This window comes from Symphalangus syndactylus, chromosome 21, assembly GCF_028878055.3.
Source record: "Symphalangus syndactylus isolate Jambi chromosome 21, NHGRI_mSymSyn1-v2.1_pri, whole genome shotgun sequence".
Taxonomy (NCBI): domain Eukaryota; kingdom Metazoa; phylum Chordata; class Mammalia; order Primates; family Hylobatidae; genus Symphalangus; species Symphalangus syndactylus.
The window spans coordinates 47010117-47036899 of record NC_072443.2 but is presented as its reverse complement, the minus strand read 5'-3'; the positions used below and the strand labels follow the sequence as shown (position 1 = coordinate 47036899).

The window sequence follows — 26783 nt, the reverse complement described above, 5'->3', positions numbered from 1 at the left end:
TTGAACTCCCAACCCCAGGTGATCCACCCACCTTGGCCTTCCAAATGCTGGGATTATAGGTGTGAGCCTCCACACCTGGCCACATTTTCCTGTTTCTTTGCATGTCTTATAATTTACTGGAAATTGGACATTTTAGATAACATATTGTAACAATCTGAGTACTAGCCCACCCTCCCCCTACCACCCTTGACCAACTGGGCTTGTTATTGTTATCTGCTTGTTTACTGACTGACTGGATTATTTTAATGAAATTTGTTACCCTCTTCTCCCACATTTGTATGTGAAGTGTTGTATTCAGTCCAAATTTAGAGAGTATTAACAAACTAAAGCATGTCTAGAGGAAGCTTCTAGGATGGGGAGAACTTGAAATGCCATAAATGAAAAGGCTAAGTGAACTGGAGTTTTTTGTTTATTTGTTTGTTTGTTTTTGAAGGAGTCTCACTCTGTCGCCCAGGCTGGAGTGCAGTGGTGCAATCTCAGCTCACTGCAACCTCCGCCTCCTGGATTCAAGCAATTCTCTGTCTCAGTCTCCTGAGTAACTGGGATTACAGGCACCTGCACCACGCCCAGCTAATTTTTGTATTTTTAGTAGAGACAGGGTTTCACCATCTTGGCCAGGCTGGTCTTGAACTCCTGACCTCGTGATTCAAAAAGGTGCATGTTTGTTACAGTTTAATTGAAAATTTCGCCCTTTTGTCAATATACAATGATAAATGTGTTTGCCTTGTATTCTATAGTTGATATTGTCTTACATTTTTCTTTCTTTATTATACTTTAAGTTCTGGGATACATGTGCAGAATGAGCAGGTTTGTTGCATAGGTATACACGTGCCATGGTGGTTTGCCGCATCCGTCAACCCATCATCCATATTAGGTATTTCTCCTAAAGCTATCCCTCCCTTTACCCCCCCATCCCTCGACAGGCCCCCGTGTGTGATGTTCCCCTCCCTGTGCCCATGTGTTCTCATTGGTGAACTGGAGATATTTATATGAAGTAGACTAGTCTAAGAGGATGGAAAGGACACACAGTTGCTGACTTAACTGTTATTCTGGTTCTGCTGAAGGAAGGGAGAAACAGATCACAAAACAAACTGGTAGACACAGGGAAGTCGACTTTAGCTCAATTATATAAGGAAGATTTTTTTTTCCTAAAGCTTTACGTTGGAATAATTTTTGTAAACAAATAGTCTGACAATGGCATATGCTACCTTATAAAATAATGAGGTGTTCATTTTAAGCAAAAGTTTATATCCTTTCACAATTGTTGAAGATAGTATTCCTTCTTTGGGATGGGAGGTTTGAGCAGATGATCACTAAAGTATTTACACCTTCCGTGACAGTCAAGAACCCTGGCCTTGAATGTAGCCATTTTAACAAAATGCAAAGCACTTTACATGCCTATAAATATGCAGTACAAAGAACCTATTTTCCATTTCTAGAAAAATGTTTACAAAGAAACCTTAAATGTTTTCCTAGCCATATATGAAGATCAAATCAAAATGGATTAGACTTAAATCTAAGACCTCAAACCATGAAGCTACTAAAAGATAACATTGGGGAAACTCTCCAGGACATTGGCCTGGGCAAAGATCTCTTGAGTAATACCCCACAAGCACAGGCAACCAAGGCAAAAGTGGACAAATTGCATTATATTGAGTTTAAAAGCTTCTGCACAGCAAAGGAAACAACAAACAGAATGATAGAAAATATCTGCAAACTGACAAGGGAATGTGAATCCCTATATCCATCTGACAAGGGATTAATAACTAGAATATATAATGAGCTCAAACAACTCTATATGAAAAAATCTAATAAGCCAATTAAAAAATGGGCAAAAGATCTGAATAGACATTTCTCAAAAGAGACATACAAATGGTAAACAGGTATTTGAAAAGGCACTCAACATCACCGATCATCAGAGAAATGCAAAACAAACTACAACGACAAATCATCTCACCTCAGTTAAAATGGGTTTTACCCAAAAGACAGGCAATAATGAATGCTGGTGATGATGTGGAAGAAAGGGAACACTGTTGGTGGGGATGTAAATTAGTACAACCACTATGGAGAACAGCAGTAGTTTTGAGGTTCCTCAAAAACTAAAAAGAGAACTATCATATAATCCAGCAATCCCACTGCTACGTATATACCCAAAAGAAAGGAAATCAGCATATCGAAGAGACATCTGCATTCTCATGCTTACTGCAGTATATTCACAACCGGTAAGACTTGGAAGCAACTTAAGTGCCCATCCTCAGACAAATGGATAAACAAAATGTGGCACACATACACAACAGAGTATTATTCAGCCATAAAAAAAGAATGAGACCCTGTCATTTGCAACAGCATGGATGAACTGGAGGACGTTTTATTAACTGAAATAAACTAGGCACAGAAAGGAAAAGTTTACATATTCTCACTCATTTGTGGGAGCTAAAGTTTAAAACAACTGGACTCATGGAGATAAGAGAGTAGAATTTTGGTTACCAGAGGATGGGAAGGTTAGTGGGGGTGGGAGAAAGGGGGATGGTTAATGGGTACATAATATAGCTAGCTAAAATGAATAAGATTTAGTACTTGATACCACAATAGGGTGACTACAGTCAACAACAATTTATTGTACATTTAAAAATAACAAGAGTACAACTGACATGTTTATAACACAAAGAAATAATAAATGCTTGAGGTGATGAATACCCCATTTACCCTACTGTGATTATTACACATTGCATGCCTGTATCAAAATATCTCATGTACCCCATAAATATATTACACACCGAATATGTACCCATGAAAATTACTTTTTAATTTTAAATTTAAAAAAATGTTTTTCTAGCAAAGAGATCCTCTGAGGTTGCTATTTGAAATTATTTTCCTGTCTGGTAGCTTACTTTATAAATCACTGAAAGGATTGCTTTGAACTTCTATATTCTCTCATGTACTTGATTTAAAATATTAGAATAAAGTAATTCATTTTCAAGAGTTTCTCAGTTCTTCCCAAGGATTTTTTTAAAATAAAATAACTGAGATCCAGAACTCACCAGAAGAAATCTTACCAGCACCTTTACAGTCAACAGAAAATGCTGATGTGACTCCATTGGCTGACCCCAGTTCGCACATGGAAATTTGATAAGGAGGCCTCAGCTTGATTTCCGTCTGCATGTCAGAAAGATTTATCTTTGTTGAAAGAGACCTGGGATTATTATATCGCTGCTTGGTCCTCTGAATGAAGTTATCTATGTAAAATAAAAATAAATTTCCTTGCAGTCACTTGTCAATTAATCATTTACAGAATATGATGTTTACGGATAGTAAATATTACAGGTAGTTTATTATTCAAAATTGTTCAATTCATCATGAAATAGTCCAATATTACTTGTGTTTAATGATTAATATATCATGGAATCATCAGTTTTACCCTCTAGAAATCAGTAATTTTAAATAAACTAAGGATTTAACACTACCTAAGTGTATTACATCCACTTCAAGAAATTACAAAAAAAAACCAGCTTTAACTTTAAACCAAAGTCTTGAATTTTTTTTTTTTTTTTTTTTTTTGAGACAGGGTCTTGCTCTGTCACCTAGACTGGGGTACAGTGGTACAATCATAGCTCACTGTAACCTCAAACTCCTGTGCTCAAGTGATCCTTCTGCCTCAGTCTCCCAAGCAGCTAGGGCTACCGGTGTGAGCCACCATGCCCAGCTTATTTACTTTTTTTGTACAAACAGGGTCTCTCCATGTTGCCCAGGGTGGTCTCGAACTCCTGGCCTTAAGTGATCCTACTGCCTCGGCCTCCCAAAATGCTGGGATAAAAGGCATGAGCCACCACACCTGGCCCAAAGTCTTGATTTTTATAGAGATTCCTATCTCATGAAATATTAAATCTGTCAGATTTACAAGCTGCAATTACATAAGAACACACACTAGAAGTTGCATGTTTTTATAAATCTGTTTTCTTTTTATTGCTTACACCATTAGAATGTAGGTTTTAAAGAATAAATTTAATAAAACTAACATAAGACATTTCCTAAATATTTTCCAAGTGGAATTTTATTTTTACTATTTACAACATGGTTTTTTTTTTTTTTCCTTCTACATCAGAAGTTGAGCAAACTACTGCCCACAGGCCAAATCTAGCCTGCTGACTATTCTGTAAAGTTTTATTAGAATATAACTGCACTCATTTATGTACTGCCTATGGCTGCTTTTGAGCTACAATGGCAGGGCTAAATAGTTGTGACAGGGACTATATGATCCTTAAAGCCTAAAATATGTACTATCTGGTCCTTTCTAGCAAATGTTTGCCGTCCCCTATTCTACATGAAGCAGACTATAAAAGATTATTACAGAAACACAAAAGTCTGAATCTCTCGCTTATAAATTTCTCATTGAGAAGTTATCCTCTGGCATTAATTCTTTGGACCAATACTCACAATCCCCTTCACAGCTCAAACACAATTTTTTTTCTAATAAGCATCTAAGTAGAAAGTTACCATAATTTATAGATCATTTACCAAATTATTCTATCAAAAGCAAGATAGCAGAAGTCCCCCCTCCACCCAATATTAGATTTAAAATTGCTTATGATTGGATGCAGACAGAATAAAAAGGAAAAAAAAAATCAGGCCCTTACCAAATTCAATGAAACAGTATGGTCTGACAGCAGTATTTGTCTTCATCATGTTATAAGTAGTAATGAACTCCTTCTGAAGCTCATCCAGGAAAGAGAAGGCGAGAACATTTGGGTAATTTTCAGTGCACAACATCATGTAGCTCACTCCCAGAGAGCTAATAAAACTATAGTGTAAAAAACATTGGTTTAAAAATTTCAAATTAAATCAAGGTAATTCACTGCTTCACAAGACTGGTTCTATACACCATAAACTGCTACTACAGCGGCAATGAAGATCTTAACATTTATTATATATTCTAGGAAAAAATTTAAAGGAACCAAAATATAGTACTATTTTAAGCTGTGGTTTAAAAACAGAAGACAAAAAATAGAATGTACTACAGAGGGACACACAATATGGTTCTAACATTTCAGTTATCACTTGGGGGTAAAAAGCAGGGGAACGGATATACAAATGTATTATAAGTATTACAGATAGCTTAAAGTCTAACCCTGCAATATGTTTTCCACTTTTGAGTCCAGAACCCTTTCAAGATTCTGATGACAGGAACACTCTCCCTAGAAAGATGCCAGAACACAGAAGATTGCACACAATTTCAAGGCGATCACTGCCCTCTTGAAGTCATCACTGACACGCCCCAGAATCAAATCCTCCACTTTACACAGTAATTAATTATGAACCATGGGGGGGAATTTATGAGTTTATATAAAAAACAAAAGGAGAAATGAGGGCTATGGCTTAAAGCAGAATGCTGAGTGTTGACTGGTAAACGTAGAGGAAGTGCTAGCAATGGAAAAATCAGCATTTTGCAATCAACATGGTAAAGACTGGATCAGGCAAGGACAATCATGGATGTTAAATCTAGGGGGAAATTTTTACGGATTAGTATATTTGCATGGTTTTAAAATGTCTTTCCATGGATTGTTTCTTAGTTGCAAGGGGAAAATATTATACAGTGGAAACTAGACAACTCCTTCACCAAGTACTCTCTAACATCATTAATGTTAGATGGACATTGTGTGTCTCCAGATGTTATATCCTGAGAAAGACACATCAGCTATATAATATTCTGAGAATGCATACTTTGAATTTAATCATAAGAAAACACCAAAATGATCAATATTCTATTTTTAAAAAGGAAAAAGTGTATTATTTAAAAATGCCAGGGTTGTAAAAAAGAAATAAAGGATGTGGAAATGTTGCCAATCAGAAGAAGCTAAAGAGGCCGGGCGTGGTGGGGGCCTGTAATCCCAGCACTTTGGGAGGCCGAGATGGGCGATCACCTGAGATCAGGAGCTTGAGACCAGCCTGGCCAAACATGGTGAAACCCCGTCTCTACTAAAAATACAAAAATTAACCAGGCATGGTGGTGCACGCCTGTAATCCCAGCTATTCAGGAGGCTGAGGCAGGAGAATCATTTGAACCCAGGAGGCGGAGGTTGCAGAGAGCTGAGATTGCGCCATTGCACTCCAGCCTGGGTGACAAGAGAGAGACTCAGTCTAAAAAAAAAAGAAGCTAAAGAGATATGACAACTAAATACAATACCTAACACTAGTCCAAATCCTGTGCCAAAAAGCAATAAAAAAAAAATGCTATAAAGCATATTCCTGGGTCAACTGACAAAAAAGGAAAGTTGGCAGTAGAGTAGATAAAGTATGGTATGAACATTAAATTTACTGAGGCTGATATGTGTACTGTGGTTAAATAAGAGAATATCCCTAATTTAAGGAAAATATACTCTGAAGTAGTTATGAAGAAAGGGGCATGGTATTTATAAGTTTCTCTCAAATGGTTCAGGAAAAAAAAATAAATCAGATAGTTAAGTAGGTAGGTAGATAAAATGAGAAGACAAATGTGGTAAAATGTTGACCAAAGGTGACTATGGGAACAGGTGTTATTTGAACTTTTCTTATTCATACAACTTTTCTGTAAGCTTGAAATTACTTCTAAGTAACAAATTTAGAAATTAAAAATGAAAAAATAAGCACTGAAACATAAAAAATTAACCATATTCTATTGGAAAAAAAGCTTTCTAGAATCTAGTATATACCTCGCCATAATAAGCAGAGCACAAAACACAAAGTAACCCTTTTTAATGAGTCGCCTAAACATCATTGCATAGCACTGTCAATATAGCTGGTCTAGATCAGGGGCAGTAAACAGCATGCAGGATGTAATTCACCACTCCTATGCTGGACTCTGCTAATCTACACAGTAATTTTTTTTTTTTTTTTTTTTTTTTTTTTTTTGAGACGGAATCTTGCTTTGTCGCCCAGGCTGGAGTGCAGTGGCACAATCTCGGCTCACTGTAACCTCCGCCTCCCGGGTTCAAGTGATTCTCCTGTCTCAGCCTCCCGAGTAGCTGGGATTACAGGCACACACCACCACACCTGGTTAATTTTTGTATTTTTAGTAGAGATGGGGTTTTACCATGTTGGCCAGGGTGGTCTCAAACTCCTGACCTCAAGTGATCTGCCCACCTTGGCCTCCCAAAGTGGTGGGATTACAGGTCTAAGTCACCACACCTGGCCTACACAGTAATCTTTACTGTAAAACTCTGATCCATACTGGTCACCTTACTATTTTCTTTCTCAAATAACATAGAAGCAGAATTTATTAATGTTTAGAATAAGTATGTTCACAGGATTCAAATTTAACAAGAATGAAAAATAAAAGGGTATACTGCACTTAAAGTGTCTTATCACTCTTGCCCAGATACCCAGTTCTCCTTCCCTTGGGCAATTCATGTTAGTAATAATTTCTTATGTATCCTTCCTGTGAGAGCTTTTGTGTAAGCAAGTAAATATGTGTGTGAATATATACATGTGACATATATATATATATATGAGTCCTTTTATAAAGACCATCCTAGGCAGCCAAATGGGCTTGGCACCTACTAGTCATCTATTACTAGTGGTAGGGGATATACTAGTGGTATGGGATATACTAGTGGTGAAATAGTGCTGATCTTATGGTTCTAGAGTAACCTGGTTGTTCCTTTCTGAAGCATCACTTAATACACAGTCATTTAGTGCAATGTTTTTCAAAGTGCAAGTTGTAAACCACTATGTCATAAAACTAGTTTAGTGAACTACAGCATTTTCCAGAAACTGAAATAAAATATAACAGAAAATATTGGAATCTTGTTTCATAAAACTTTTGTTTTAGTTTCCTATATGTGTATATATAGCGTTCACAAAGTAAAACGTATTTCTTCTTAAGGATCATAATCAAATTAATTTAGCCATGGCATATTGCCTTTTTCTACAAATTAATATCTAAATCAAAGGCCAAAACATGCTTTCTCAAATGATTTTCTTTCCAAAAAAAATCTTCACTGTCATTATCAAAGTTCTTTGACATGTCATTAGCATTCAAATATACCCCATAATAACCTCAATAACCTGAAGACAATTGGTAATGGGCTTCCACATCCTAGGAACTCCCAACTGGCCAGCTAGGAGTTATTTGATTATCCTCCATTAATATGAGTGAAGTTTTTGGAACCCATTTTTTGTATTATGTCAGAGTCTTACTGTATTTCCATATTAATAAGAGTCAGCCACAGACGTCTACATGACAGTTTATCCCAAATGGTTTATCTTACTTGTGCTAAATGTAACTAGACAATTGTATGTGAAATAAAGGAAACCCTATGTCTTTAACATGGCATGTGAGCATTTTCAGGGAGTCTTTATTTTACTACAGTTACAAGATTCTCTCTGAAAAGGCTACAGTGTGTTCTATAACATTATGGTTTTTCATAGTAAATTTAGCTTTATAATGCTTTATTTGAAATGCAAAACTAGTTTTCCCGAAGTACATACAGTTCCATTTATGTTTGTGATGAAAAAAATTCTGCTTTTTCAACAATCATGGTACAGATTGAAATACTCCCACCACTTCACTGAGGACTACTCATAAAATAGTCTGAAGTCATTACAGGCATGCCAGTTTGTGCATGCTTTTGCTGTGTTCATCAGGTTCACCTAGCTAATATTTTATAGACAATCTGGCAGATGTCTATCTGCCTTAAGGAGAAAGAAGAGAAATAGTAGTAAGAGTAATAGCACCACGTAGTTTACGGTGCTATTACTGACCACTTAGTATGAGCTAGGCCCTTTGCTAAGTATTTTACGTATTTAGTTTCATTCTCACAATAAAGGGGCACTATTAACTCCATTTTACAAATGAAAGAAAAGAAACTCAGAGAGGCTTAGTAACTTATCCAAGGTCACACACCATTAAGAAGCAAAGATAGGATGAAGTTAGTTGATTCCAAGGCCCACATTCTTTGCACAATACAATACCAACTTCCATGTAGTATAGATTAACCAATTATTCTTAATTCACCAATGTTTTTTCACTTTTTCCAAGCCACAAATCAATCTCTATTTTATTCCCTAAATTAAGAGTAATGAAACTTCAGAGTTTTGGAACCTGTATTACAGTTATCTTCTGGAAGCCCTCCCAAACACTCCACTTCATTTTATACAACTCTACTCCTCCCTCTCTACATTCCAGCCACCCACTGGCCTTATTTCAGATCCCCAAGGATGCCAACCCACTTCCAGCCTTCCCACTCCCAAACTGAGAAACTTCATGATTTTGTCTTCCCCTCTTGCAATGCTCCAATTCTGAACTGGCTAATTCCTACATATCCTTCAGTTCTTAGACTGAAGGTCCTTCCCAGAACACACAATCTAAACTGATCCCACTCCTACAGTATATCATAGCAGCTGTTAGTTTTCTTCACAAACTAACCCAATTTGTAATTGTATATTAAAATATTTTTGTTGCAATGTCTCTCTCACTAATATACACACTCCATGAGAGCAGGGATGATTTCTGTATTGCTCACCATTATATTCTTAGCACTTAGAATATTTTGTGTCTAGTATACCATAAGTGCTCAGTAAATAAATGAGTGCAAAGGTAGCATCATTCCTTTACTCATTTATACAGTAATTTGTTGATTATATCATGCACCGGTAATTGTACAGCTTAGTGGTATCTACACAAAGCAGCAGCTCAATAAATACTTGCCTAAATGACAGAAGAGAGTAGAACTTCACTTGTCTTCTAGTTACTGTTCTCCAGAAGGCTTTATTTAGGGTTCAGGTCAGTGAGTCTTCGACATGTCCTTAAGAGAGGGATGTTCTCAAGAGCCATGTAGAATTACTCACCTTCGCAGTGAGTACCCCGAGAATGGCTATGCAGGTCTCAAACACTTGCTGCTCTCCCTTTATCACTGTCATTACTCACACACAGACACACATACAAACACACACTCTCTCCTCTTTTCTCTACCTTGGGCACAATTTTTAAATTGCCAAGGTTTTTTCCTACTTTGCTCTAATTTCCTTTATATTGTTTAGCTCCATTCCATTTCTGGGCTTTGGTGCCAATGGGGTTTGGTCTTTACTGGTACTGCTTTTCTTTTACCTGAGGAATTTATCCAATTTCATTACATTTTTGGTTCTCCTCCCTGGCACACCCACCAGGAACTTCTTTAGGGTCAAGTATAACCTAACAGGTAAGACTGGCAGAAGTCCAAATACCAGACATAGGAGATTTACCCCTTCTAATCACTTTGCTAAAAAACTAATTCTATAATGTGTCCAAGCCACTCCACAAGTGATTCCTACATTCAACAAAATGAATACATGGTTTTACACATTAAACTTTTTTCTGGTATCTTATTTTATTTACAAACTGTCAAAGAAATTTTACATATCACCAATTAAACACTGACATTATTAGGACAACTCTGGCCTGTTGCACCAAACTAAATAATTAGTAATAGCAAATATCTTCCTCTCAGCAGATAGAAACACCTAGCATAGGCCCAGCATTCTATTTCATAGGCTCTGATGTCAAAGATATAGTCCCTGCCTGCCAGGAGCTTACCATACTATTACTGACGATGTGCTTATCACAGTGATTTACAAACCAAGATATATATATATAAAATGTAGCATGCTAAATGACAAGGTACACAGATAGCAAATGATATAGTATTACAAACTGATTTATGAACTGATATATTATTTGTATTACATATAACATGTAATTTTCATGCTATAATTGTGCCACTATACATAGAAACTCTGCTTATCCTTTGTAGTCACATTTGCCCAGTGAATAGCTTTCCTAGGTGCAGAAAAGTTCTTTAATAGGACATACCATCTCTAATCTACTGTTAAATTTGCCAAGTATAAAAAATGTTTTGGAATGGGCGTGGTGGCTCACGCCTGTAATCCCAGCACTTTGGGAGGCCGAGGCAGGCGGATCATGAGGTCAGGAGATCGAGACCATCCTGGCTAACATGGTGAAACCCCGTCTCCACTAAAAAAACAACAAAAAAAACAAAAACAAAAAACAAAAAATATTAGCCAGGTGTGGTGGCGGGCGCCTGTAGTCCCAGCTACTCAGGAGGCTGAGGCAGGAGAATGGCCTGAACCCAGGAGACGGAGCTTGCAGTGAGCCAAGATCGTGCCATTGTACTCCAGCCTGGGCGACAGAGCTAGGCTCCATCTCAAAAAAATGTTTTGGAATAAAGCCTTCCACATTGAATTCCATTCTCTAAAATAAAGTGTTGAAACTTTAAAATATTAAACAGGGCCAGGCGCAGTGACTCACACCTGTAATCCCAACATTTTGGGAGGCTGAGGCAGGAGGACTACTTGAGCCCAGGAGTTCGAGACCAGCCTAGACAACAAAGTGAGATGCCACCTCTCCAAAAAATTGTTTTAAATTAGCCAGGTGTGGTGATGCACACCCATAGTCACAGCTACTCAGGAGGCTGAGGCAGGAGGATCGCGTGAACCCAGGAGTTCAAGGGTGCTATGAGCTGATTGTGCCACTGCACTCCTGCCTGGGCAACAGAGCAAAACCCCATCTCTAAAAATAAAAATAAAATATTAAATAGGCTCAACATTAACAAAGTGAGCATATCTTATGAATTGTATTATCACCATATATGTCTCATAGAAAACAAGATGAAAACAAAAGACTTTGCCACTAGTGGAACAGTAAGGAGATAAGAATGAGGTCTCAGTAACACTGAGTGTCCACTACATGTAGCATTTTACCAGGAACTTTCTATTTTCTCACTTACTCCTTTCTTACATGGCCAACTTTCAATTACCCTCCAATGGTGAAGCGCCAAATCATGAATAAATCATCCTATGAATAAAAGACCCATTTTAGCCACAAATTTTAACATCATTAAAAAGGAAAATATTTATTAATATGAAATATGCCAGATGATGGTAACTTACAACAGTAACCTAAAGGAGAATCTGAGATCATTTTAAGAAGCCAATGGTAATTACACCATGAGAGACTTGGATAAAACACAGAACAAGCAAAGTTTGCCTTTGACATCTTTATTTCCTTTTCTTCAGAGTTAATCTCCCAATTCACCCTTTTTCACTTCCCTAACACAGCCACACTCCAGAGAATGAAGATCCTGACTTTTTTAGATAACTGATCAGATAATCCCTAACTTACATATTGGGTATATTTCCCAAAGCTTATTGCACCTAGATCTCATTTTCCCACAGAAACTGTACTATAATAGTAATTAGGTTCCCAAGCCAGTTCACAAGAGCCTATTTAACATATATGGGGCTGAAAAGCTGTACATTGTGCCATAATAAGCAGGAGAAAAGGAATGTGATGCTAGTAATGAGACAAAATAGGAAAATCGAATACCCAGGTTATCTCGTTCCCCCAACTGATTTAGTAGCTATAGGTTGGTTGCATTTCCCTGCCACACCCTCTCCCTGTCAAACACCTAGTCTACAATGAGACAATGCTGTCCCATCAATTTTAGGATTCACACATACTCTGTTCCTCATTACTATCCACCAAAAAAAGAGGGGGGTGGTATTTCCCTTCATTCTCTTCCCTGGTTCATTTCTCTCTCCATAAAAGGTAAAAAGAATTAGGAGAATTAGGAACACATGCTGCCAAGAAAGGGGTTAAGGGTAAAGAGCAGCAGCCATGTTTTACCAGATAATAATGTGACTCCTGAATCCAAAAGATTGTGGTTCATATATATCATTTACTATTTTTGTGATGTTGAAGGAGCTGCTTTACATTCCTAAGTCTCATTTACCTTATCTGTAAAATAGGGTAGTGATAGCACTACCCAGCATCTATCTGCCCAGCATCCCTTCCCTCTTTCCCTTTGGGGAATTACCTTCAGTGCCATTCTGTATGGCTTTGGTAAAGCTCAAAGGGGTAAGGACATGTGATGCAGTCTTAGCCAAGTAAGAGTACCTCATCCCCTCTGACCACAATGATTAATCAGTCTAGAAATGGTCAATTATACAAGCAAAGACAATGTCTTGTTCTTGAGACATGGAGAGGAGTTGCTCAGTTGGACTGAAGTAAGCCTGGAGCTGTCTGTGTAGTGTTTTCAAGTCGTAGAGAGTATCTATCTGCAAAAGGTAAGAGACTGTAAAAATGAGAAAGATTCCTGATAACATCTGTGAAGCCAGCTCCACCACTACCTTTCAAAATACCCATTTTTCCTTAAGCTAATGTGAGTTGTGTGTCTGCCTCTGCTCTGCTCTATTTAACAGCCCTTCACAGAGCTGCTAAAAAGCTTAATGATAATGTCAGTAAAGTACCTGGCAATAGCAAGTACTCAATAATTGGGTTATAGTTTAAGTTGTTACTCTAGTAATCAGAAAATATCCCGAAACAGTGAAAGGGAAACACTGCTAGACACTAAAGCTAAAATACAGGTAAGTCTAAAATAGTATTCCTGGCTGGAGGTAGCGCATAGGGAGAAAGTGAACCCTCGGGCAAGGAAAGAACATTAGGAGGCTCACAGCGATTATCCGGCTTCAAATGAATTCACAGTGAAAGAACTAAAAAATTTTACTTCTTGCACTAAAATTCACAATAGGATATGACTGGCTTCCCAAAAGGTATTTGTCTTTTCAGTGTCTTACTGTTTAAATAAAGAGATTTCAAAATGTACAACTATGATTTTTAAATCTCTAAAGCCAATTGCAAAGTTTTAAAGATCTCAGATGACCCAACCTAATTTTCACATGGTTCATACTTACTTTAGCCATTTTTTTTCTTAAGTGGTAACATAAGTTTATTCATTAAAAATTAATTACATTCTAAGGAAAGTACCCTTCGACTTATAAAACAGATGAATTCCTTAAAATTTTATAGAGAGAGAATTGGAATATCACTACAGAAGGTGAGAAATCACAAAACTGAATACCCCACACTACACACCATCCTGCCCAATCAACAAGGTTTCTCTGGCACTCTGAATGCTGTCATATTCCCAAAACAACCATCCCTCATTTAGTAGCTATTACGACACGTGCAAGGAACTGTGCTAGCTCAAGCCATACTCCACAGAATGTCCTTCATTGGTGAAACAGAAGTATCCAGCTACTACATTCATTTGAAATTCATCATTTTCCCAATACAGAGGAGGAGAAAACTAAAGGAATTTTCTCTATTTTATTTTTAAATTTTATTTATTTATTTTGAGGCAGAGTCTCACTTTGTCACCCAGACCGGAGTGCAGTGGCACGATCTCAGCTCACTGCAGCCTCCACCTTCTGGGTTCAAGTGATTCTCTTGCCTCAGCCTCCTGAGTAGCTTGGATTACAGATGTCCGTCACCACACCCGGCTTTGTGTGTGTGTGTGTGTGTGTGTGTGTGTGTGTGTGTTTTTAGTAGAGACAGGGTTTCACCATGTTGTCCAGGATGGTCTCAAATTCCTGACCTCAGGTGATCTGCCAGCCTTGGCCTCCCAAAGTGCTGGGATTACAGGCGTGAGCCACCAGACCCAGCCTAATTATCTCAATTTTAAATGTTACTCCCCTGATTTTTTTTTTCTTTCAAACTCTGGTCTTCCCTTGCCTATTCAACTAGAATTTCATGTGAGGTATCAACTGATTTGGTACATAATTATACACTCAGTGATTTTGAGATTCTGCAAAGAAAGAGTACCTCAGTTTCTATACAAATTTGAAAACCACAATGCCAAGAGTTGAGGAATCAAAAATAGTATAAGCCATGGCAGATCAATTCCCTCAATGAGTTACAACCCTGTTATAAAGAGAGGATGGGGAAATAAAAAAAATAAATTAAAAATAAGAAATTTTAATAAGTGATGAAAAAGGCAGTCAACCGAGTTTTACAGGTGATCTGTGAAAGGAGTGAGATCATTAGAGACATGAAATAGTAATGAGAAAGAAGGTGATTCAAAAGAAGTAGGGTTTGAAGGAAAGAAGCATTTAATATGGCTAGGAGAAAAGAGGGACAGCACGGTGGCAATTTCAGGCTGTGCTATGATGTTGCTACAGCAGACCTGTGAGTTTTATCTAGCAAACTCATAGTGGTTAGAAAAAGAGTTGTGGTGTGAGAATTTTAAGTCAGGTAACACACACAAATTCTCAATTTTACGCATTTCAGTCTAAGCTCATTGTCATATAAGGTAACAACCTCATTAAACAGAAACTAAACCACAAGATCTCTTATCAATGATAGAAAATATATGAAATCCAGGTCCTTGTCAGGAACTAGAACTAGAACTTCTGTTTTCCAATCCTTATTGAAGGTTTGGGACAAAAAAACATGCACAGACATTTTTCTATGCATGGCTCTGGAAAGCCAGGTAATCTTTTCCTTTTGACTTATCTGAATTGTATTCTTGAACTAGACCAGATTAGACTTCTGCTGATTTATCCCACTCCTAAACTCTCATAATTATGGTTGCTGGAAGAATGTTATCCAAATGCTGTCCTCTTTATTTACCTCAGGTCTCAATAACAGGAAAAACAATGTTTTTATCCAATGGACGCTAAATCCTATGGATTATCCCCCATTGCTTTGGCCACAAGGAAACTCAACGGTAATATCTGCAACCTTTATCTAACAAATGGATGGACTATCTAGTTTGCATCTCCAGAAGGAAATGTTACCTCGGTTTATTATTCTTCTATCTCTATTTTCCTTCTTTTGACTCCCTTACTTGGCCCCTTGAATTTTTTTTTCCTAAATTGCCTCAAATCCTTTGTGTGGAATAAGCTGGAGTACAACTAAATAAAACTAAATAATACAAAATCTAGGATTTTCAGTTAAACAGAATGAAGGGATGTTAAAATGTTACATTTTACTTTACTTTTAAGAAAAGTCAAAATAAATTTTTTTAATTTTAAAAAAGAGTCAAAAGAAAAAAAATTGCAAAAGTTTTAAGTCCAGCACACCTACCAGAATTAATATACATTCAAGCCAATCTCCTATAACTTTGATATTTGTTTATACCACTATACATTCACAAATAAAACTCAGAATAATGACCCAGGACACTAACAGAGCCTATTAAATAAAATAATGAAATATTTCAAGTTTTTCCTCTAAAAAAATAGAAGTAGGTTGAGACATTTTACATATATTTTAATTACCATATTCACAATATTTTCTAATTAAACCCTCAGAAACCCCAATTAAATATAACATCTTGCCATTATCTTACCATTATCCAGGTGATCTAAGAAATTGTGGACATTCTCCAAGGTTCTAACCTGGGCCTCTCTCTGAACCCAGTAGGCATTTCTTCCCTCACAATATCAACCACATCTACGTGAATGATTCCAAAATCTCTATCCCATCTCCACTGAACTACCTTGTCAAAATCTCAATTTATTTATTTTATTTATATGTATTTTTTGAGACAGGGTCTCGCTCTGTCACCCTGGAATGTAGGGGTGAGATCATGACTCACTGCAGCCTCAACCTCCTAGGCTCAAGTGATCCTCCCACCTATTTCCCCAGAGTAGCTGGGACTATGTCACACCTGGCTAATTTTTTAATTTTTTGTAGAGACAGGGTCTCCCCATGTTGCCCATGCTGATCTCAAACTCCTGGGCTCAAGTGATCTGCCTGCCTCGGCCTCTCAAAGTGCGGAGATTACAGGTGTGAGCCACTGTGCTTGGCCTAAAACCTCAATTTAAATAATTAAAGTGGGCCAGGTGCAGTGGCTCATGTCTGTAATCCCAGTACTTTGGGAGGCCAAGCAGGAGAATCACTTGAGCCCAGGAGTTTGAGGTCAACCTGGGCAACATGGTGAGACCTCATCTCTACTAAAAATAAAAAAATTAGCTGGGTGTGGTGGTGTGCACCTGTAGTCCCAGCTACTCGAGAAGCTGAAGTGGGAGGATCGCTTGAGCCCAAGAGGTTGAGGCTCAGTGAGCTGTCATTGTGCCACTGCATTCCAGCCTAGGTAACAGAGCAAGAAGCCCTAGTGTCTTAAAAAAATGATCAAAATGGAGCTTCATTATCTTTCTCTTCTGCCTCATACCTCATAAACAGTCTGTTCCAAAGATCTCATTTCTGGCAATGACACCATCATTCTGTCCAATTCCAAGGCTTCAGTCATCTTTGCCCCTTCCTTCTTCTCATCTCTGGTATTCCATCCTATCCAGCTTGGTCACTTCTTTTGAAGTGATCTAACTTCAAAGTGATCCCCAATCAAACTTTCTCATTATCATTCTAGTTCTTTTGGTGTTCTAATTTTCATTTGCAGGTTTATTTTCTTACTTCAGGCTCTAATAATAAGTTGGCCTCTCTGACTTACCTCTCTCCTCATGGACTATCCATCTCACCCTGAGTTCCACTGTCTCAGGATTGTTTTTTATCAAGTCACTTCCCTTGAACCTGCAGCAGAGCTTCCTATAACATATTACATCAAAGTCACATCCTTCAATCTGAACTTTCAGGGCAATCCAGGATCTGGCCCCACAATGATTATCATACATGTCTCACAACTATCCATAAATCACCATCCACTGACCCAGGATAAGCATGTTAATACACCTACCATGCTAAGTCATGTTCTTTGCTTATTCTGCCTCTCCTCCATACACCTGGAATGCCCTCCTCCCTGCCTTAGCCAACTCTTATTAATTCTTCAGGACATGGCTCATGTCTCATCTCAACAACGAAGCCCTCTGCTTATTATATCCTATATGGACTGTGTTTTTACCTCATTTCCTTCTGTATGCGTAATCAATATCCAGCTTGATATCAGATGTTAATTGTTCTCTAATTGTTTCACGTCTAAGCTTTCTAAGGTGGTCTCATCCATTCCCATGGTTTTAATCACAAACTGTAAGCTGACTTCCAAATCTAAATGTCTATACTTGTCCTCTTCACTAAGCTTCAGACTCATATATCCAGCTGCTTACTTAGCAGTGCCCCTTGGATGTCTAATGGGCATCTCAGATTTAACATGTCCAAACAGAACTCTTACTTTTTACCAATGAGACACACTTATCCTTTCCTTTCTTGCTCATTTCAGCTACATTATTCATCCAGTTCCTCAGGCCAAAAAACTACAGGTGATTATTATTCTTTTACCCTCACATCCCATTTCAATCCAGTAGGAAAATTTGCTGGTATTAATCCCAAAATATAGCCCCAATCTAACTATTTCTATTCATTACCACCCTAGCTCATTACAATCAGCACCCCCACCTGAACTTCTCTAAGAGTCTTCCATCTGACCTCTCTGCTTCCACTTTCTCCTTTATTCTTCACAGTGCAGGCAGAATGATCTACTCTATGCCAAATGAAATCATGTAACTCTACAGCTTAAAACTACCCAATGGCTTCCTACTGCATTAGACTAAGCAGACTAATAGACTCCAAACTCACTACATAACTTGCCCCATTCCTACCTTTCTGGCCTCACTTTCTGCAACTCTATTAATTGTCCATAATTCTTCAGGATCACTGGTTTTCTGTCTCTTGGTATGTAAAAATGGGCTTCTCCACTGGCTGCTACCTCCGCCTTGCTCTTCATCCACAGCATCCTTCATATAATTACCTCCTCTCTCATCTTTTAGGTCTCTGCTCAAATGTCACCCTCTCAGAGAGTCCCTTGACCACCATAAATAGTCACTCTCTATCCCATTGCCCAGTTTTACTTGATTTGTATATGATACAGTGGTAAGTGCTACCCCCTCCCACTAGATGTAAGCTGCTTCAGTTCTTTGAGGGCAGATATCAGGTAAAAATTTTTTATTTCCAATTATAGTTTGCTTACTACAACCTTAGGTAAGTAAGAATGCAAATAAATATTTAGTGATCAACTTATAAGAGGAATATCTATGATCTGCACAACTATCAAATTTCCTAGAGCCAGATATAAATACAAAGAAACTACAAAAAGGCTGCTGCTGACATGATGACTATTTAGTATAAGTTCAGAACAATATGATGCTCGACTTGGAACAGGTTTTCCTAATCACTCCTTTCTACTGCAACCACTTAAACTTCATTAAAATGACAACTACTGGGCAAGTGAGTCAAATGAAGCAAACTTAAGTCTTACTTAATGTTATAATGTCCAGTTTTCAGTGTACATCTATCAGGAAGTTGAGCAAGTTTTCTCGAGAGCATTTTAAAATACTTTCTGCACTCCTGCATTCCTGTGCTTTGTTCATAATCAGTAGAAGCAGAAAGTGGCAGTCCATCTCTGACACGAATGACTGAGGCAGATAAAATCATAGACATTTCAACCAACAGAGAAGACCTAAAACAAAATGAACAATTTGGGTTAGATAAAAATTAAAGCCAAACTTGATAAGCATATGTAAAAATGTTCAACTTACTAGTAATATAAGAATAGTAATTAAAATGGCCAGGCGCGGTGGCTCACACCTGTAAACCCAGTACTTTGGGTGGCTGAGGTGGGTGGATCACAAGATCAGGAGTTTGAGACCAGCCTGGCCAACATGATGAAACCCCTTCTCTACTAAAAATACAAAAATTAGCCAGGTGCGGTGGTGCACACCTGTAATCCCAGCTACTCAAGAGGCCAAGGCAGGAGAATCGCTTGAACCTGGGAGGCAGAGGTTGCAGTGAGCCGAGATAGCATCACTGAGCTCCAGCCTGGGCGACAGAGTGAGACTCCGTCTCAGGAGGGAAAAAAAAAACTAATTAAAACAACATGCTATGCTTCACTTAACATATTAGCTTTTTTTTTTTTTTTTGAGACAGCATCTTGCTCTGTCACCCAGGCTGGAGTGCAGTGGCGCATCTTGGCTGACTGCAACATCCCCCATCCAGGGTTCAAGCAATTCTCATGCCTCAGCCTGGGATCCCATGCCACAGCATAGGATGTGGCTGGGACCACAGGCGCCTGCCGCAGTGCTGGGATTACAGGCATGAGCCACTGCACCCAGCCACATTAGGTTTTTAAAAAATAATACTTCTGTCTGGCATTCTCATAAGTACAGATGGAAGTAAAAACTGGTACAAACAGTTCTCAAAATGATTTGGCAATTTCAACAGGAGTTTGAAGGCATACCTTTTAACCTCAATAAATTTAAATATATACCTGTCTTGAGAAAAATAATCAGAAATCCAGGCAAAATTTTAAACAGAAAGACATTCTTCCACTCAAATAACTGAAAGCAATCTAAATATCCTATAAAATGGTGATGGTTAAGTAAATTATAGTATATTCATATAACAGAATATAATGCAGCAACTAAAAGTTATGTTTGTGGAGAAAGTTTAACAATGTGGTAAAATGCTCATATGTTAAAGAGAAAAAAGCAGGATAAAAATTGCAAATGTTGTTTTACGCAAACATAAGGATAAAGAGACGAAGATAAAGAGATTGAAAAAGGGATTGAAAAATGGATGCAGAAAAAGATGCCAAATTAAGAATATGCTCACCTCTAAGAAATGGCATTATGGGTAATTATTATTTTATAATTTCCTAAATGTTCTCAATATTCACAGTAGACATATACTACTTTTATAATCAGAAAAAAATTATTTAAAATAAATCCTAAAGCTAAAGGAATATTGGTTTTAATGTTGTTCTCAATCTTTTTACCAGAGAGTAAATCTTAATAGCCTATTTTATTGGATTCTCTTCTTGCTTTACAAAAACAGATGAAAGGACTTCACAGGCCTCAGTCTGAAGGAACTCAGGTCAACAGTCACTCAACCTTTCAAAAAATACACAGTGGCTCTCAAACTTCAGATTGCATAAGAAGTTGAAAGTTTAGTTTAAAAAGCAGATTTCTGAGCTCTGCCCTCAAAATTCTGAACCACTGACTGTGGGACAGGGCTTGACAATCTGCTTCTTGTCTAAGGCCCATACTTTTTAAAACATTAAATTAAAACATGTTCACTATCTAAGATTAAGTGATAACTCTTCTCTGTCAGGCCATCAAAGCACAGTGTCACTAAGGGCTTCCTAACTAGTGGTGAGGCAACTGGTGAAAATTCAAAAATTTGATAAAAATTTCATAGGCATTTTTCCAAAAATATTGTATCTTAGAGACTAAATTAATCCTTACCTGCCCACTTCATCTAGGTCAATATTATCTCATTCCAAAAAGGAAAAAATGAATTAGTAATATATAAAAAAAAAACACACAGAAAACCAATTGTTACAAAGCTTGCAAATCAGGAGCTGATAGTTTTCACTGCTGTGTGAAGTTAAAATCTGACTTCCCATTCATGGTGATAACTGATCTGACAATAAAAATTAACCCAACTAATAAAGCTAATGCATTAAGTTCACTATCCCTTTTTCCCGTTTTCATGAGGAAAAAGGAGAAATCTCTAGGTGTTACTGTGTCATTACCCTTTAATATTTTTCTCCTTTATTTAGAGACAGGGTCTCACTGTGTCATCCAGACGAGCGCAGTGGTGTGATCTCAGCTCGCTGCAACCTCCACCTCCCAGATTCAAGCAATTCTCATGCCTCAGCCTCGCAAGTAGCTAGGATTACAGGCATGCGCCACAACACCCAGCTAATTTTTGTATTTTTAGTAGAGACGGGGTTTCACCATGTTGGCCAGGCTGGTCTCAAACTCCTGGCCTGAAGTGATCTGTCCACCTCAGCCTCCCAAAGTACTGAGATTACAGGCATGAGCTACCACGCCCAGCCCCTCCATTCATTTAAAGAGAAAAATATCCAGAAGCAAATTAGTCTTTTTACTACAGTGGAATCTTCAAACTAAAGTCCCAGTGTGACATATCCCAATCAGTGTTTTTTTCCATTCACCTAGGTTTTTTCTCTCCTAAAAGCAGTAGCATGAAAAAGCTGGGATCCCTAAAGAGATATCTATACTATAAACTCCTCTTTAAATTTTTTTACCATGTTTTATTTAATTATTAAATCACAATGGTAACATTTAGCCTAAGTGTAAGAAAGTAGGAAAATGTCTTACTTTATGCCCTTAAGCATTTAACTATAAAACTGTTGTCTTTCCAGAAGTACACTGCAACACAATAACCATTCTGGGAATTAATTTGAGGGTGAGTTGTAACTTACAGTTCTAAATACCCATATTTTAGTATTTAAAAGTAGATTGGGTTGGGTGCCATGGCTTATACCTATAATCCCAACACTGCTAGAGGCCAGGAGTTCAAGACCAACCTAGACAACATGGTGAGACTCGGCCTCTACAAAAAAATTTAAAAATCAGCTGGGCACGGTGGCACATGCCTATAGTCCTTGCTTTGGGGAAGCTGAAGCAGGCGGGTTGCTTGAGCCCAGGAGTTCGAGGCAACGGTGAGCTATGATTGTGCCACTGCACTCCAACCTGGGTGATGAGAGAGATCCTGTCTCAAAAAGTAAAATAAAAGTAGACTGTATTATTTTATGTCTGGCCTCTCTAGGATCCTAATAGAAATATTATGAATAGACTTTATTAATAGGTTGCCAAATTTCATGTAGTCTTCAAAGTTATTCTTTAGTGACTTGGAGGACAGATCAATAAATATATGATCCATACTTTCTAAAACACATACTGTAAAAAGAATGCAGTTTGTAAGTTCCATTCGTTAAACATTTACTGAATATCTAATGTGTCCCATGAATTACGCCAGATAGCAGGAATGAAGAGTCCTACCATCAAGAAACATCACTCCTGAATTAGAGAAACTCAGATGAAAAGAGCAAACAACGCAGGTGTGTTGCCCACCACTTCACTAACTGGAAAACTAAAGTTGGACAAACTTACCTTTCAAATACTCCTTTTTATTGTTTGTTTTGTGACAGGGTCTCACTCTGTCGCCCAGGCTGGAGTGCAATGGCTCACTGCAACCTCTGCCTCCCGGGTTCAAGTGATTCCCCTGCCTCATCCTCCCAAGTAGCTGGGATTACAGGTGCCCGCTACCATGCCTGGCTAATTTTTGTATTTTTAGTAGAGATGGGGTTTAACTGTGTTGGCCAGGCTGGTCTTAAATTCTGACCTCAAGTGATCTGCCCGCCTCGGCCTCCCAAAGTGCTGGGATTACAGGTGTGAGCCACTGCACCCAGCCTCAAATTTTCCTAATACGTACTTTAGCCTTTAACCAAAAGCAGAACACAGCAGTTACATTCCCTGTCAAAATTATTACAAGATTGTCAGAGAATTGTTTCTACTTATCCACAGTTAAGATTTTTCTTACGGAAAAAATTAAACCTCTTTCTACCACAGTAATTTGATTCAGCATCCAAAGCACTTGAATTGAAGCCTGACAAACGGGGATCAATGTCCAATGATCAACGTCAGGCTTAACTAATTTGTAGACAGACTCCAGTCACCTTAGGCTAAGCTGTCTCTCCATCAATTCAATAAACATACCCCTACTTTTTTTCTTTTGACCACGGATTCATAATACAGGTTGTTGTTTTTTTAAACTAATCTTATCTGGACTGTGCTAGCAGAAAAGGAAATCTGTCCATGTCAGGCATAAGCTAGGTTAAAGTATCTTTAAGGTATAAGGAGGGTTGTGGTTGGGAAAATCCCAAGGAAGAACCAGTGGAGCTGTGGAAAGCAAGAGATTACAACAATTGCATGGGAAGATTTAGGAGTTTTTAGCTTATCAGGGCCATAGATAAATGTTTAGGGCACTGGGCCATTTCTCCTCACCTTTAATAAGAGAAAATATTACACCTGCCTTTGGACAGCAGCAGTTAACTAATAGGGAACCTGAATAGTGGGTATTTTTTTCTCTCCCCATCAGTAACTGTTGGAGGAAAAAGCACAAGTTAGAATCTAGGTAAATCTGGGTAAACTTTTATGTAAAGGCTGAGGAAAATAAGTTCTCACAATGCCAAACTACTGTAGTAGTGGTTAGCAAGTTCTTGGACCCAAGATAACAAGACATCCCTCTTCTTCAGAACCTGGCGGGGGTAATGATTATGGGCTCAATGTCTCAGGAAGGTATCTCTCAAAAGGTAATAAACAAAGCCCAACATATAAGTAGATTTTGTATATACATTCTAACCAAATGCTTTCACAAAGCCACTTTTAAGATAAAAACATTTTATACTGCGGGCAAAAGCACTCATATTTATTTTAGTTCATAACTTCCCAGTCTTCAGTCATCCAAGTACCACTTTCAGAATTATCTTCATCCACCTGTACTATTTACCTAATATTGGTCTTTGAATTGACTTTTCTTGTCCTTTATTTTTTAGCAATAATATCTGTGAAATCAGTTTTGAGATGTTAAGTTTTTCTCCTAATTTAAATTAAATGAATTTGTTTCATTCAAATATGTATGTGTGTGAAAATTTTGGGAGAATTTTTTAATGTTCATTTGCTTATCAAATTATCTTGCATATGTGACAGTACCAAAGTTTGGGAAACAATATTAATATGGTACATATTATTTTATTAAAAGTGCTAGCTGAGGGTAGGGTTAGATTGGGTGATAAAGAGGATGGAATTTCTGCCATTTTGCCTATGCCCTTTACCTCACTAGCAGTGTTTGACACTCCCATTATGGGTGCTTGCACTGCACAGCATGTATAAGACCTCAGGCTTCACAACAGAGTTTACCCACATCTAGGACAGGGCCCCCAGTACATGCTCCCAACATTTGTATAGTGCCACACAGTTCACAGTTGGATAGGTAGAACCACCATTTTACAGATGAGGAAACTAAGGCTCACTTTCTCAATGTCACACTGCTAGTATACAGCAGAACTGGTACTTCAGTCTAAGTTTCTAGTATCTCTACATCACTATGCTTCATCAGTCTCCCAAAACCAACAAGAGGCAAGAAACCAGGGATCTAGAAACTAGCTATTCACTTGCCGCCTGGGTTCTAATCCTGGCTCCACCATGTACCAGCCATGTAAATTTGGGCAAGCTTTGCCTTTCTATATCTCAATTTCCACATCTATACATTGTGGCTCCTAATAGTATCTATCTCATAGGCTTGTTTTAAAGATGACAATAGTATCTATTGTCATACATAGGATCATGTAAAGCGCCTGAAACATTGCAACATGCTAAAAGCACTATATTAAATATTTGCTATATTATTTATTGATTACTATCCATGGACCACGCAATTTATACACATTACCTCATTTAAGCCTTCCAAAAACCTGTGAGGTAGGTATTATTAGTTCCATTTTACCTTTGAGGAAATTCAAGCCCAGAAAGCTTAAGGAATTTTTTTTAATCCCTAAACTCGTAGGTGACAAAGTAGGGATTTAAACTCAGGCCCAATTCTAACAACTCTGTGAGACACTCAAGGAAGGTCACAGGCACCCCTGTGATAGGACCTGGGCCTCTTTCATATACCAACATAAGATATACTTCGATTTTAACCAGTTGCACGCAAAAAAAAAAAAAAAAAAAAAAAGGCACTAAACAGATGTGATGGTTTTCAACATAGGAAATACCCGAATGTCCTATTACTTTAGGATATGGTCACAGGTGTCAGAGTCAAATACTGAATGAACCTTAATCAGAAATTGGAGGTACCGTTTAAGGCATTGCCTGATTCCTTACAATCTTAGCATGTAAGCAAATATCAGTAACATGGAAAGTGACTCAGAGTTTGAAAAGTGGCTGTTCCCCTGACTGAAGATCCCAACATCTCGAGTCTGGTGGTTGACACTTTTGCTCTGGGCTAGGCTTTGCCTTGGCTGAATAGGCACAGGAGGGACTGGTTCTCAAGCTCGCCCCCTGCCCCAGGTGGATGATCCAGATAACTAAGCAGCAGGAGAAAAATTATCTTAAGCTGTCTTCACTGGCAGAGAGATTCAAGCCAGCTGGGGCTCGTTTTTTTCTTTTGGAAGCCTCCTCCACTTGTCGAGCCAATTGCTCAGGTCTCCCTTCTACCACATCGTTCCCAAAGTGACTCTTGAGACAGGGTCTCAAGAGGTTTCCGTGAGCCAACGCGGGCAGATATCTGGGCTCAGTGCTCACTCCATCCCCACAAGACGTAAAGTAAGACACTGGTTCAAGTCCCATTCTGCCTAAAAGAAATAGGAAATGCCACCTCAAGCTCTCTCGGGCCACCTACACAGGTAGATCACCGTGTTTCTGACACCTGGACGCCAGGGAATCCCCACCACCATGCTGACAGCCAAGTGCGACCGTCCCTCTCCTTCAGACACTCCTTCCCTGGCTGCCCAATACCCGAAGCGGCTCAGACCAGGAGCAACCGCCGCCCGCGTGGCCCCAGACAACCCTCAAGTCGAAGGGGACGGGGTCCCCGCTTGCCCGTCCCTCCAGAGCTCCGCGGCCCCGGCTCCCACCCCAAAGGCACGGACTTGGCTCCTGCCGGTGGGGTAGGTCTTCAGTCCCGAGGGCGAAGGCCGAGGCTGTTGCGGGAGGCGGGGAGAGGCCGGCAGGGATTCAAACGACCCCTAAGAAAGGAAGAGGACTGGGAGGGGCCGGGGAGTACCTGTCGAGACGGGACCCGCCGCTCCGAGTGACGCGCCCCGCAGTGCATTGTGGGGCCTGGGAGGGACCTTTCGGCGGGGCTGCGGCGCGTCCAACGTGGCTCGCGCCCGCAGAATCAAACCACGCCCCCGTTCTCTCGGCTCGCCCGGGCCAATGGGGTTCTGCAGGAAGGACACAACAACCCGCCAGCTCCCGGGGCCCTCCTTAGTCCCACCCACTCCAGGAGAGATTGGCAGCTTCTCCCGCACCTGCGCCAGAAAAGTACAGAGTCCTCTGATGACAGAACTACGTTGACTTAAGAAATAGGGCCAATCTCTTCCGCTCGTCGCCCTGTATCTGCAGGCATTTTGTCTCTCACACGCGGCCCTACAGCAGACACTTATAAAGGGGACAGGGAGAAAAGCCCCCTCTGGGTGAGCAAGGAGAAGACCTGG

The 26783-nt window shown here is 38.9% G+C and overlaps 1 protein-coding gene across 6 annotated transcripts in view; it reads right to left on the bottom strand.

The window, feature by feature from the left end:
- Positions 1–26460, bottom strand: part of SEC22A (SEC22 homolog A, vesicle trafficking protein) — a 75256-nt gene extending 48796 nt beyond the window's left edge. Inside the window, exons 1-5 of one of the 6 annotated variants that reach the window (XM_063630171.1) lie at positions 26202–26352; positions 23572–23668; positions 19020–19220; positions 4635–4798; positions 3042–3236 (exon numbers count right to left, since the gene is read on the bottom strand). In XM_063630171.1, the coding sequence (XP_063486241.1) occupies positions 3042–3236; positions 4635–4798; positions 19020–19201 (541 nt within the window). In that variant the 5' untranslated portion in view covers positions 19202–19220; positions 23572–23668; positions 26202–26352. Of the gene's footprint in view, positions 1–3041; positions 3237–4634; positions 4799–19019; positions 19221–23571; positions 23669–25966; positions 26177–26201 lie in introns of those variants that run through there. The other 5 variants (XR_010118476.1, XM_055260684.2, XM_055260683.2 and 2 more) reach the window with 5 other exon arrangements.
- Between the last annotated feature and the right edge of the window lie 323 nt (positions 26461–26783).